At 46.0% G+C, this 12,076-nt stretch overlaps 1 protein-coding gene and 1 long non-coding RNA gene across 7 annotated transcripts in view; one reads left to right on the top strand and one right to left on the bottom strand.

The window, feature by feature from the left end:
* LOC311588679 overlaps positions 1-4,631 on the bottom strand; it is a 28,485-nt gene extending 23,854 nt beyond the window's left edge. The window contains exons 1-2 of the long non-coding RNA XR_014776294.1: positions 4,407-4,631; positions 3,650-3,785 (exon numbers count right to left, since the gene is read on the bottom strand). This is a non-coding gene — a long non-coding RNA (uncharacterized lncRNA). The remainder of the gene's footprint in view (positions 1-3,649; positions 3,786-4,406) is intronic.
* A 172-nt stretch (positions 4,632-4,803) lies between these two features.
* On the top strand, positions 4,804-11,520 carry DMRT2 (doublesex and mab-3 related transcription factor 2). Of its 6 annotated transcripts, none has more exons than XM_084764262.1 (5): positions 4,985-5,107; positions 5,795-6,361; positions 7,742-7,844; positions 9,513-9,589; positions 10,200-10,336. In XM_084764262.1, the coding sequence occupies exons 2-4, from the start codon at positions 5,831-5,833 to the stop codon at positions 9,566-9,568; spliced, it is 690 nt and encodes a 229-aa protein (XP_084620388.1). In that variant the 5' UTR covers positions 4,985-5,107; positions 5,795-5,830; the 3' UTR covers positions 9,569-9,589; positions 10,200-10,336. The 6 variants fall into 6 exon arrangements, with proteins under 6 accessions (XP_084620383.1, XP_084620386.1, XP_084620388.1 ...); XM_084764261.1 differs by having other exon boundaries at positions 9,513-9,593; positions 10,200-10,334; XM_084764257.1 differs by lacking the exon at positions 9,513-9,589 and having other exon boundaries at positions 4,804-5,107; positions 10,200-11,520.
* The last annotated feature ends 556 nt before the right edge of the window (positions 11,521-12,076 follow it).

Here is a 12,076-nt window from a genome sequence, read left to right as displayed (position 1 = left end):
TTAGAACCAGCTGGAAAGAAGGCTCCCTCACCTCTATTCCTTCTGAATACTTAGTTTACTGAACAGTTTGTGTGGCTGTGGAATCCTTTGGCAGTGCAATAAAAGGATGCAAAAAAATGGCTGTGAGGCGCCACCCTGTTAAGGGAGCTCACTAGGCATGTGGGTTGTCTAGGAGGTGATCTGGTGTTTGCAAGGTCTTGTACCATGATGCACCCCCAAAACTGCTTCCAGCCTCTGACATGCTGTCAGGAGCCACTGATTTGGGGGAAGTCCAGTAGGCATGAGAGATCTCTGGAGGTGATCCAGTGTTTGCAAGGTCTGTATCGTGATGTACCCCAGAATTGCTTCCAACCTCTGACTGCCCTGTCAATTGTGCTTTGTTGCATTTCTCTAAAATCTGGCATTAGAGCAAGGCATAGTGGTGCATGCCTTTAATCCCAGCACCCAAGGAGACAGGCAGGTGAATCACTGTGAGTCTAAAGCCAGCTTGGTCTACATTCCAGGACTACAGCCAGGACTACATTCATGGCCAGTCTGGTCTACAAAGTGAGTCCAGGACAGCCAAGATTACACAGAGAAATTCTGTCTGGAATAACCAAAAATAAATACATCTGGCATTGGTGTGAACTGTTACTTTCTGGGTTTCAGCCTGCTCTGATTGAGCAAACTTCCTACAGGATCTTGTTGAAGATGTACTATTAATTCAGAATGAATTAATCCCTGATTATGAAATTCCTGATTTGATTCAAATACTTTTAAAGGTTAGCTTATGAATACAATAAATACCTTTGTGGACCTCCAGATGCCTTACTAAGGATAGCCTTGTAGTAGATTTGTGGCTTCAGATAGGCCTCCACTCCAATGGCACCACAAATCCTGGTATTTCACCATAAATATAGGCAAGTTTGTTTAAACTTCACATGAACCCAAGTGGAATGAAGCTATCTAGAGATGTCTGAAATACTCTGTTTCTTATTGTCCTGAACTCATTATGAGCTGAGAGATAGCTGGATAATGTATAGTTAGGTCAATCCTAATTGATAAGTTGTATATTCTTGTAACTTTTAGGCCTAGTCACTCTGAACTCACTGTGAACTTATGTAATGGATACTTAGATAAGAAATGTTTAGATTTAAAACATGTAACCTGTTGTATTTTAGAATTCATCTGTTTTTGTGATTAATTGCCTTTTTTTGGACCATGACGTAATACCCTTTTCTCAGAAGTATAAGTATGGTCATCTACAATAAACAGTGCTGAAATTGGGAAGTTTAACTTCACTTGAAGTTAAAATGGCTGACTTCATCCACCTTTTCTCTTGAACCTTTTCTCTTGAATGTATGTGTGGAGATTGGGAAACCTGACTTCAGTTGAAGTAAAATGCTTAATTTCATCCACCTTTTCTCTTGAATGCATGTGTGTGAGTGGTTTATTTTCTATCTCTCTCTTATTTTTTTTTTTCATTTCCCTGTAGATTCACAAATAAGTTAGCAGACTCAGGGCCATCAACCTTCTATGGCTAATAAGTCTAAGTTTACATTGGCTTACTGGAGATCTCCACAAGGAGGCCTATCTACAGATCAAAGAGCCTCCTTTTATGACCCCTGTGCAGTTTCTGGCTAAAGCCACTTTTACAGCCTCAGCCATAGGAAACTTGTGGTCACTTTAAGTTCTCTGCCTCAGATGCAGTATAGACAGTCCCTGGAGTAGAAACCCTGGGCTCCCTTTTCTTCTTCCTCCTTTCAATCATGATCAGCTGCCTGAGCCATCTCAGCTCTGGCCACTCAAGAGATAAAGCCAACTGGAAGGGCATCCGCATCCAGCACCAGAGACCCTAACCCTGGACTTCTTCAGAGCAGCAGCCAACCATTAACACATGGCCACTCACCCTCAGAAGAAGTGCACACAATTTCACTTTTAGTAAGGGAGTATCTTGGACTTCTTGATGTTCTTAGGATAAATCCCCACCTTCATCCCTAGAACCATCTCACTTTCTGGTTGGTGGGAAAGCAGTTCCCTGGAGGACTTCAACTGAGAGGATGTAATCTAACAGGCTCTTGGTTATAGCCACACGTCCTGAAGCTCACAGGTGACAATGGTGGTATAAGGAGGGAGGGGCACAGGAGATAGGGGCACAGTGGAGGAGAAGGGTATCAGCTGGCAGCGATGAAGCTATTGCCCTGCGTTTTGCCTGTCTATGAGGTGCTGGAGAAGATGCCTCCCTTTGCCAGGGGGAGCCTCCATCTGTGGCCCAGAAGTCTAGCTAAGCAGGGAGGCTTAGTTTCCTCCAGCGAGCCCTGCAATGGGGAGTCTGGTCTCTGCCCTCCAACACTCCCAAGGGCTGGTCCTCTGAGTTTGCTCCCCTAACCCCAAGTCCCACTTCCCTGTTTTTGGCTTCATCTAACTGGTTCATGCACACAAATACTATTTGTCTCCTCCTGAAGTGTTGCTTAAAGTTTGAACCAGTCTAAGGGCTGCTGGGCTCCATAATCTGTTTACTTTCAGTTCAGGAAGCAGCTACTCAAGCTTTCCCTCCCGCCTCCCGCCTCCGCCACCGCCACGGCCACCGTATAGGAGTGAGCAAACCTATTTCCTCAACCTTGTTGATATTTAAAATTACTGACAAAGGGCTAGTTATTCTATCTTCTTTCTTCTTAGGGGCTGTACAAGCCACAAATAAAAACCCAGACTGTCATCCACACTATCTGGCAGGGTAGGAGTAGTGGATTTACTGTTCAGTTTTCAGTCGGAGGGCAGATGCACACAGCCTGTTTGCAAAGGTAGAGAAGTAGTGTGTGTGCGTGTGCGTGTGCGTGTGCGTGTGTGTGTGTGTGTGTGTGTGTGTGTGCTGAAAAAAAAACCTCAGCATGATTTGATAAAAAAAAAACCCAAACCAAACAAACAAATGACAACACCAAAAAACCAACCAAAAACAAACAAACAAACAAAAAAACCGAAGCAAGGCACAGAAGACCCGTGCCTAATCCTATCATGGTGGATCTGTTCCCGATTCCAAGTGTTAAAATCTGAAGGGATGCAGGGGAGCTAGGAAAACAAAAACAAAACAAAGCAACAACCACAATAATCAAGAAACCTCGACAAATTATCTGTGAGTATTTTCAGCTGAGAGCGCTACTTTCTGCCACTTTAGGGCAGAGGCTATCCTGATGGTCCAAGGTTCTTGCCCTAGTTCTTGCCTTTCCCCAGCACAATGGGTCTCTCAGGACCCCTACTTTCATCATTGGAGAAAACGGAAGTTAGAAAACATGTTTCTATTGTAGTCAAGAACTCAAACGCTCCCACCCAGGTTAAAAGAAGAAGAAGAAGAAGAAGAAGAAGAAGAAGAAGAAGAAGAAGAAGAAGAAGAAGAAGAAGAAGAAGAAGTAGCAGCGCTAGGAGGTCCTGAGGCAGGGGTACCAAAAGTTGGTTCCTGTGTGCCTCAGTGAAACTGTCTAAGGGAGCCTTGAGACTAACAAGTCGCCCCTGAAGACCCCCAGAGACACTGAAACATCTATGGGGAACGTATGAAAGCCACCTCTATGAACTTAGCTGGACATCACCTTGGCTCAGGGAAAAAGCAGGCACAAAAGCGGCTCCAGTGCCCAACCCACCTAAGAGGAACTCAACCTCACTAAGGGCTAGAGAGTACCTGCGTTTCCGGTTAGCCTTTGTTCTCACGTTGGCAAGCTTGATTGACTCAGAACTTTTTGACAGGTGCTGGTTAGAGGAAAGTTACGACCAGTTCCAAAAATTTCTCCCTTTAACAAATGTCCATCACTGGTCTACTGCGTGTCCAGAAAAAAAACAAAACAAAACAAAAAGACAATCCGTTTTTAAAGCCGCTCTATTTGCAGAGGACGTGATCTAAAAGTGAGCTTAGAAAAGCATCGATGAGATTTTAAATTTAGCTCAAGATAAGAACGCAGATTAAGGGACTTGTTTTTGATTCATGGGAAATTTAACTTTTTTCAAACATTTTTGTGAAGGATGGTTTGAAAGAGGGAAGAAAGTTTATTTTCTTTATAAACACTTATTTACGCACGCCAAAAGACAGCTTTGGAAACGTTTTGTATATTAGATTGTATAGTTTCGTATCTAAATTGCTAACAGCGTGGATTATCTCCATGGACTGAGCTATCCACTGACGACAGGAAAATGTAGGTGAGTTGTAGTGACTTGGCCACCTGTTTTGCAAGCTCTCTGAGTGTAAGGAATTGTTTTTGCTCTTCATACATATTCACAAAATACAGATATTTGTAAGGCAACTAGGCGCTGTCCTGCAAGATAAACATGGACTTGTTCATGAGGAGAGAAAGATGCCAGTGTGCCCCTTTAGAGTGGCCTCTTCTCGCTGCCCAGCTGGTTAAATACCGGAGACGATAACATTGATAGAAATCAATGCTAACCTTTCTGATCTCTTCTTCTTAGTTACCTTCTCAAGAACAGCGCGAAGCATAAGAGTACGACTCAGCTTTTCCCTAGTCCTGGAGGTAAACGTCGACTTCGCCGCCGCCGCCCGCACTTTCAGGTTTCAGCTTCCAGAGCAGGGACCCCGCTGCAGCGAAGGACGGCTGGCGGACTCAGGCGCAGCAGCGCTGGGAGGGAAAGCTTCCCCTGTGCTGAGGAGGAGGGCTCTCAGCCCGAAGGCTTCGACCAATCGGCGAACACACCGCCTGACAACCGACCAATCAGAGGACGCGGAGCTTGGGGGTGGGTATGGGTGGGTGGATAATACTAGGAAGGGGAGCGGAGGCCCGGGACTACGGTGAGTGACGCTGCTCCGAAGGCGAGCTGAAGGCTCCTGAGGCGGAGTCCTAGGTGCAAGCCCGACCTTTCCTGTCCAGTTTGGGCCAGAGGTGGAAAGCGACGTGAAGCGACCCAGGCTGCAGAGGACCGAACAGAACTTTGTAGAATTTGGGATGTACGGGGTGAGGTTGCTGAGGATTTGACTCGCCTCCTGCCTCTGTCCCTCGGCACCATCCAGTGGGCTCCGGCCTCCTTCTGTCAGACCCATTTCAAGTTGTTCCCGCGCCTAGCAGCTCCAGGGACAGATCCTAAAGCTGGAAATCTTTTAACTTGGGTTGCTAGCCCGAGCCTCCGAGTCTTGGTGAGTGCTGTGATGTAGCCGCCGCTCGCGAGTCTGGGAGGGCATGGGCATGAGTCATCATCACTGATCCTTTCTGTTTCTGGTTGTCTTGCCTTAAAGATGATAATCAAGTTCTATCCACCGTGAGCGGCCCAAGCACTACTGATGTCAGACGAGCTTCTGTGCCTTTATGGCTAGTGTCCCTCACTCTCCGTGTGTGCGTGGGCCCTCCAGTCAAAACACAGCGTTGGTTTAGGGGAACCTCTCTAGAGTCTTTGTGATGGCGTAGGTCACTGAGGGACATTTGGGAAATGTGGTTTCAAGGTTCCCTGTAGTCAAAGGAAAGTTAGTTGTCCCGCTGACATTTTCATATGCACCATGGACGTGCTAGCTGGCTGTGGAAAAGCTTGACAAGTGGCTGAGACTGGCGAGTGTGTTAAAGTCAGTGGGTGACTTGTCTCGAAAGGCCAGACAGGGCTGCGGTTAAAGGTCAGGTGCACAGACCACTTGGAATTAAGTAAAAATATAACCTTCGTTGAGTTGTGGGACCCTGAGACCTCTACACTCTTGTGGCCTGTATTGTAGGTACTAGAAGGAAACTGGGTAACTCAGGGGGGAGGCTGACCTTGCAGAAGTTATGGGCTGAGGCTCATAGAGGGTCCCTGATTGCAACCGGGTGGGTCTTCGGGCCTCTTTCTGTCCTCCTAGCGTGCGGGCAACCCAGCGGAACCGGAGCCTAGTGCCATGACGGAAGGGCAGGCAGTCCCGGGAGTTGGGGACTGGGAGATCGACGTGGAGAGCCTGGAGCTGGAGGAAGATGTCTGTGGGACTCCGCTGCGGGCCACACCGCAGGGACCCAGTCCGTCGGCGGCGGATGGGGACGGCGAGGAAGATGAGGACGAAGACGAGGAGGACGAAGACGCGGAGGACGAGGGTGATGGCGAGGACTCTGGCGTGTCCCCGGAGGGGCCCGGCGGGCCAGAGCAGCCCGGTGGACTGGCACCCAGGCCACCGCCCGCGGCTCAGGCGCTGCCAGCCGCCGCTGTAGCCCCGGAGCGCGGTGCCACCGCGGGTGGCGGTGGCGCAGAGCCGCGCAAACTGAGCCGCACGCCCAAGTGCGCGCGCTGCCGTAACCACGGCGTAGTGTCCTGTCTTAAGGGCCACAAGCGCTTCTGTCGCTGGCGGGACTGCCAGTGCGCCAACTGCCTGCTAGTGGTAGAGCGCCAGCGTGTCATGGCCGCCCAGGTGGCGCTCCGGAGGCAGCAGGCCACTGAGGTGGGTGCTGTCAAGTCTGGGGTACCTCTGGAGGGTGCTTGCCCAGCCAGAATGAGGAGTCCCTTAGCAGCTGGAGCTGGGCTGCCATTCACACTCTCTAGTGACCCTCGACCTCGGGTCGCCTTGCAGGAGAGGTGCAGACACTGCCCACGCTAGCCTGAGGGCTCCTGAGGGAAAGCGTTAGGCATTGCTGCAGAATAGGCTGGGAAAAGTCTCCTATTAAAAAGAGCAAAGTGAAGCCTCGAAAGTAATTAGGTTTATTTGGGAAAAGTCCGTAGTGACTACGGAAAAGTCACTAAAAATGTTTCGGGGTTAGTTTTGCAAGTGGCTGGGAGGGAAGAGGGTTGTTGACAGTGCGATGTGTTCAGTTCCTGCGTTAATAAAGCCTACAGAGGATGAAGCCCAGAGGATGAAGTGAGGTGCTGTCACCCTACCTTGATACTTAGGCAGAAGTTGATGCCCATTTTCCGGGTGAGACCAAAATGCTGGTGGAGTTAGGAGCCTCTTAGCCCTACTGACTAGGTGACCTGCCAGAAAACACTTAGAGGTCATTCCCGCCTCCCTGGTGCAGTTCTGTTGTGGAGTCAGAATTTCTCCTTGAGAGACTTTTTAACCGTGGAGTTTATATTTCATTGTGTGCCTTCACTTTTGGTGCTTTGAGGAAGCGATGAAGGCTTCACAGAGCCTCCTCTCAGTCTTGAGGCTAGGCGAGGTTTTGAGATCTTTATTATTGTTATTATTGTCGTTGTTGTTTCAAGAGCAGAGTATAGGTTTTAGGCAAGTAAGTGCTCGACAATTGCGCTTTTGCGCCAGTTCTGGGAAAACTTTCGATTCGACCTCACCTGCTAACAGTTGCCGGGAGGTCGCGGACTGTGGTTAATGACTCCAAAGAAAAACCTCCTGATGGGGCAGGAAGAGTGCTCAGGTTGCTCTGGTCCTAGGTTCAACCTCTTTTCTAGTTGGTGTAGATCTCTTCTGCTTAGTTTGGGAGATCTCGGTGGCGTCGCAAGAGTTTCTTTTGGCTTCGCATACCTCTGACCCCCACCTCCCCTTCCAGAATAAGACAGACACAGTACCTTCAATCTTGACACCGCATCGTGTGTCCTCCACCCAGGGGAGAATGTGCCCTGATTTTTGGTCCTCAGAGGCAGGTTCTGGGCACTTTAAGCTTAGTGGATGTACCCTGGGGAGGAAACCATCCAAGCCTCCAACCACAGTCCTCCTGCGCTGAGATTAAAGGATGCCCCCATTAGGTTTTTTTTTTTTTTGAACAGTTTTTCATAAGAGATGGCAAAACAAATGCGTTTTAGATTGGGGAGAGTTTCTAAGGTTTTGCGGATGTCCCTCCCCTATTCTCACGATCGTTTCTGGTATTTACAGGACAAGAAGGGGCTTTCGGGGAAACAGAATAATTTCGAGCGGAAAGCAGTGTACCAAAGGCAAGTCAGGACGCCGAGTTTGTTGGCCAAAAGCATTTTAGAAGGTAAAGCAACGTCAAGTTGGCCTTTGGCTTTTTAAGCCCGGGCTGAGGGATGCTTATTATTCAGCCGCATGATGTGTGTATTAACCCAGGAAGGAGCTAATTTTCATTAGAAAGTTTGCCTCGGGGAAGGGGACTCATATCTGGAAAATGCGTGTCACGTACTCACAGAGGCTTTTGCCACCACGATAAATAGTATCCTCTGACTAGTTAATGTGCTCTCCCGCAGCACCTGTGAAATTTACCCAGCATTGAGGGACGTGCAAAAATGCACTGTCAGTGGTCCTGGAAGGCACCTTTGGGAAGGAAAACAATTAAGATCCCTGCCCCCACTCTTTTAGTTATTCCAGGAGTTTAATGGGCAGAGTAAACCAAGCAAAGAGATTATAGCTACTGTGACCAAGAGTCTAGCTTGAAGCCTCTAGCTTCGAGTTTCAAAACGCCTTAGCTTTGTACTGTTTTTCTTCTTGGCAATCTCGAAGATTGCTGCTTCCCCACACTTCTTTCACGGGGCTTTTGTCAGTCAAGGCTGTAGAGTCGCAAAGGCTTTGAATCAAACAAGCAAACTGAAGGCTCACTGGGCAGCTGGCAGCCTAATTCTCCTCTTGTCTTCACTTCCCACAAATCTTGGAGACATGTTAATTTTTCTTAAAATAGTGATGGTGTTTTGGATTTAGGAATGGTGTTTATTTATTGACTGGCTAAGCAATGTATTGGCCATCACCATTTTCCTTAACATTCTTTACATTTCCTTTTAGCTAAAATGAAGCTATTTTTAATCACTGCCACTTCTTATGGTTCAGCTTTAAAAAAAAAAAGGGGGCTTCCTTCCTTGAAGTGGGCAGTTGGGGTTTTGTTTTGTTTTGTTTTTTTCTTTTTCCCTTTTCTTTTTTTCTTTCTTGTGAGGCTTCTGAGTTTAGCTGTTCCCAGATGGTTTTAAAGTTTGTGTCTCAGCCTGTGCTGTGCACTTGTGACCTTAGAAAGCGTTCTCCAGAATTCAAAGTGAATTTGGTTGCAAAGTGGATAAACATTTATAACCGTAGGGACCACATTGATAAATTGAAATTTTGCCAAAGCAAGTTGAGACACTTGAGGTCTCAATGGAAAAGTCAACTCAAGTAAATAACTTTCTGGCAAACACTAAGCCTAGTGGAAACAATCATTTTTGATTTTTATTTTATTTGCAAGTGAGTATAATGGGCTTGTCACTATGTAAACACAAATATTACACTGGATCCTTCTGAAGAATCTGCTAGTGGGAGTGTTTGGGAGTGGTGAAATACTCCCAGCATTCTCTTTATGTTATATTAGCTTTTGTTTTTGATTTTGTCTCTGTTCATGAACTGTGCATGACTTCCTCTGTAGTCTATTGACTGTTGTTCTGCCCTTTTGGCATTTGGCCTACATGAATGAACTTCAGGAGGAAAGATGCTCGAGACTTGTGATTTTCAGTGTAGCCGTAGCTGTCTTTTCCTCACCCTTGCTGTTCTTTCTGCTCTGCTTTGTTTGCTCTAGAGGTCAAGGGGAAGCTTGGCTAAGTTGCTAGTTGTCCTGTGTGTTTGGACTAGTGACCAGCTCTTTAGCTTTTCATTGCTTCTCTATATCCTCAAGTCTTTTATTCTTTTTCTTCATACTACTCTTCTTTAACTTTCTTTTTCTTTTTTTCTCTAGTTCTCCTTGGATTATTCTACAGCTGTAACAATGTGTACATAATGAGACATCCTTAGAAAATAAAAGTGACATCAGCTGTAGGTATAGATATCTTTTATAATAATCCAAAAAGAAAAAAAAGATGATATGGGCAATGAAATATTATTAAAATAAGGTGGGCAGATTTCTCTCTCCATGTCAGTGGATCTGAGAAGAATACTAAAATCTCAGCCAATACAATACACTAGCTGAAGCAAGCAAGCAGACATACCTATGCCAATAAAGACAATGATTTTCAGAAGTTACATTATGGGCATATTTCCTCAAATGGAAACTAAATTACATCAAACTTATACTTTTGCTTTCTTCTTTTGTTTTTTGCTTTTCCTTTTGTTTGTTTGTTTGTTTTTGAGACAAGGTTTCTCTGTGTAGCCCTGGCTATCTTGGAACTCCTTTTGTAGACCAGACTGGCCTTGAACTCACAGAGATCTGCCTGCCTCTGCCTCCCAAGTGTTGAGATTAAAGGTGTATACCACCATGCCCAGCTACTTTTGCTTTCTATTTGAAAATACCAGTGATATGAAATTGTAACTGGTTACCCTGTGCTTTGTGATGATACTTTTGCCTTCTGGATTTCTAGATTTTTCTTGTCTGGATGTTAATCTGTTTTTGTTTTTTATTGTTTTTTGCAACGCTTGCTCATTTTAGGCTATCGCCCAATAACAGCGGAGACTTACCTAGGAGGGACCCTTCCTCTACCTCCACCTGTTAGTGACAGGATGAGGAAGAGAAGAGCCTTTGCTGATAAAGAGTTGGAGAACATTATGCTGGAGAGAGAATATAAAGAGAGGGAGATGTTGGAAACCTCTCAAGCTGCTGCCTTGTTCCTGCCCAACCGTATAGTGCCTGGACCTGAATACAGTTCCTATAAAAGTGCCTACAGCCCCACAGCAGGGGAGCCGCCAAGCAAGGACTTCTGTAATTTTTTACCAACCTGCCTTGATCTCACTATGCAGTATTCAGGGTCTGGGAATATGGAACTGATTTCTTCTAATGTCAGTGTGGCCACAACTTACAGACAATATCCCCTGTCCTCACGGTTTTTAGTTTGGCCAAAGTGTGGTCCCATTAGTGACACCCTCCTCTATCAGCAATACTTGTTAAATACCACCACTTCTGTTCAAGCCCTGAAGCCCGGGGCTGGCTGGGACTTGAAAGGAACTCGAGTTCAGGACGGGCTTAGTGCAGAACACGACATGATGCCACCCAAACTGGAAGGCTCCCTGGTGCCGCCACCGCCGCCTCCTCTACCCGAAGTCTCAACCTCAAGAACTGACCTTCAGGCTCACCAGGCTGTCCCAGAGAGGTCTGCCTTTTCCCCACCTGGGCAGAATTTCTCTCCTATTGTTGATATGGACTGCCTGGCAGCTCAAGGGCTCGTCTTAACCAAGATCAGTAAAGAAAACAGCAGGCATCCTTTGCCACTTAAACATAATCCACTCCACTCAGTATTGCAGCAGACGCTCAGCGACAAGCCAGGCCCTGAGTTGAAAACACCATTTGTCAAAGGAGCCTTTGAAGAGACCCCAAAGAAACACAGGGAGTGTTTGGTCAAGGAGAACCAGAAGTACACATTTACAATAGACAGATGCGCAAAAGACCTATTCGTAGCCAAACAAGTTGGGACGAAACTCTCAGCGAATGAGCCGCTGTCATTTTCTGTTGAATCTATTCTTAAGAGGCCGTCATCAGCCATCACTCATGTCTCCCAGTGAAGGGCTGCTTAGAGGAAGGCTGGGGGGTTCTTTGCAGATGCCTTTTCTGTTTTTAAAGTTAAGATGCTCGTATGGAGAGATTTCTAATGTAAATGGTGATTCCTAAAATCCTACGTATTTCCTCTGCATATATCTTTTCTTATCACATGAGTATATTTAAAAGATGGAAACTGCTTACTATGCAAATTGTAAGGTTCTATGCTTTACACAGCACTCCAAAAAAAGCAATAAAAATGACACTGTCTTCCGAAGACCCAGTATTTGTTGAAAGCAAACAGCTGTCTCTGTCTAGATGAAAAAGCTTGCGTCTTAGAAATGCATTCCTTATTTTTCTGGGGAGGTCTATATACTTTCAAGCACTCTTAATGGTCCTTGTGAGCCACAAGGGAATACCTATAAGCTTACAATGCTTTTGTTTGTATTTTTTATGTTTGCAGGTAGTGTGAGGACATTCAGGACCTCACCCATGCTGGGTGAATGTTTGTCCTCTAAACTACATTCTTGGTGCATCTTATAGGATATATTATATATATGACATGTATGATATATGATACATTGACACACGCACACATATATGTAAATTTAACTTTTCAAGATGGAGGCAAAGGGAGCTTGAGGATAGCTTTGAGGGCTGTTTGGATATCGATGGAACTTTAATTTCATGAGGTTTGACAAAGTTGAAAGAATTAAAAAGGAAATCAGGCACAACGAGATTATATGTTTTTGATAGTTGGGGGTAGCCAAATGTGAACTCCTGGGCTGGCTTCTTCCTCAGGTAGGGCTCCGTATGTCAAGACATAAGCCTCCTTT

The sequence above is a fragment of the Acomys minous genome (assembly GCF_964271855.1).
Source record: "Acomys minous genome assembly, chromosome: 2".
Lineage (NCBI taxonomy): Eukaryota > Metazoa > Chordata > Mammalia > Rodentia > Muridae > Acomys > Acomys minous.
The sequence above is the reverse complement of the archived record's forward strand: the minus strand, read 5'-3'. Positions and strand labels throughout refer to the sequence as shown.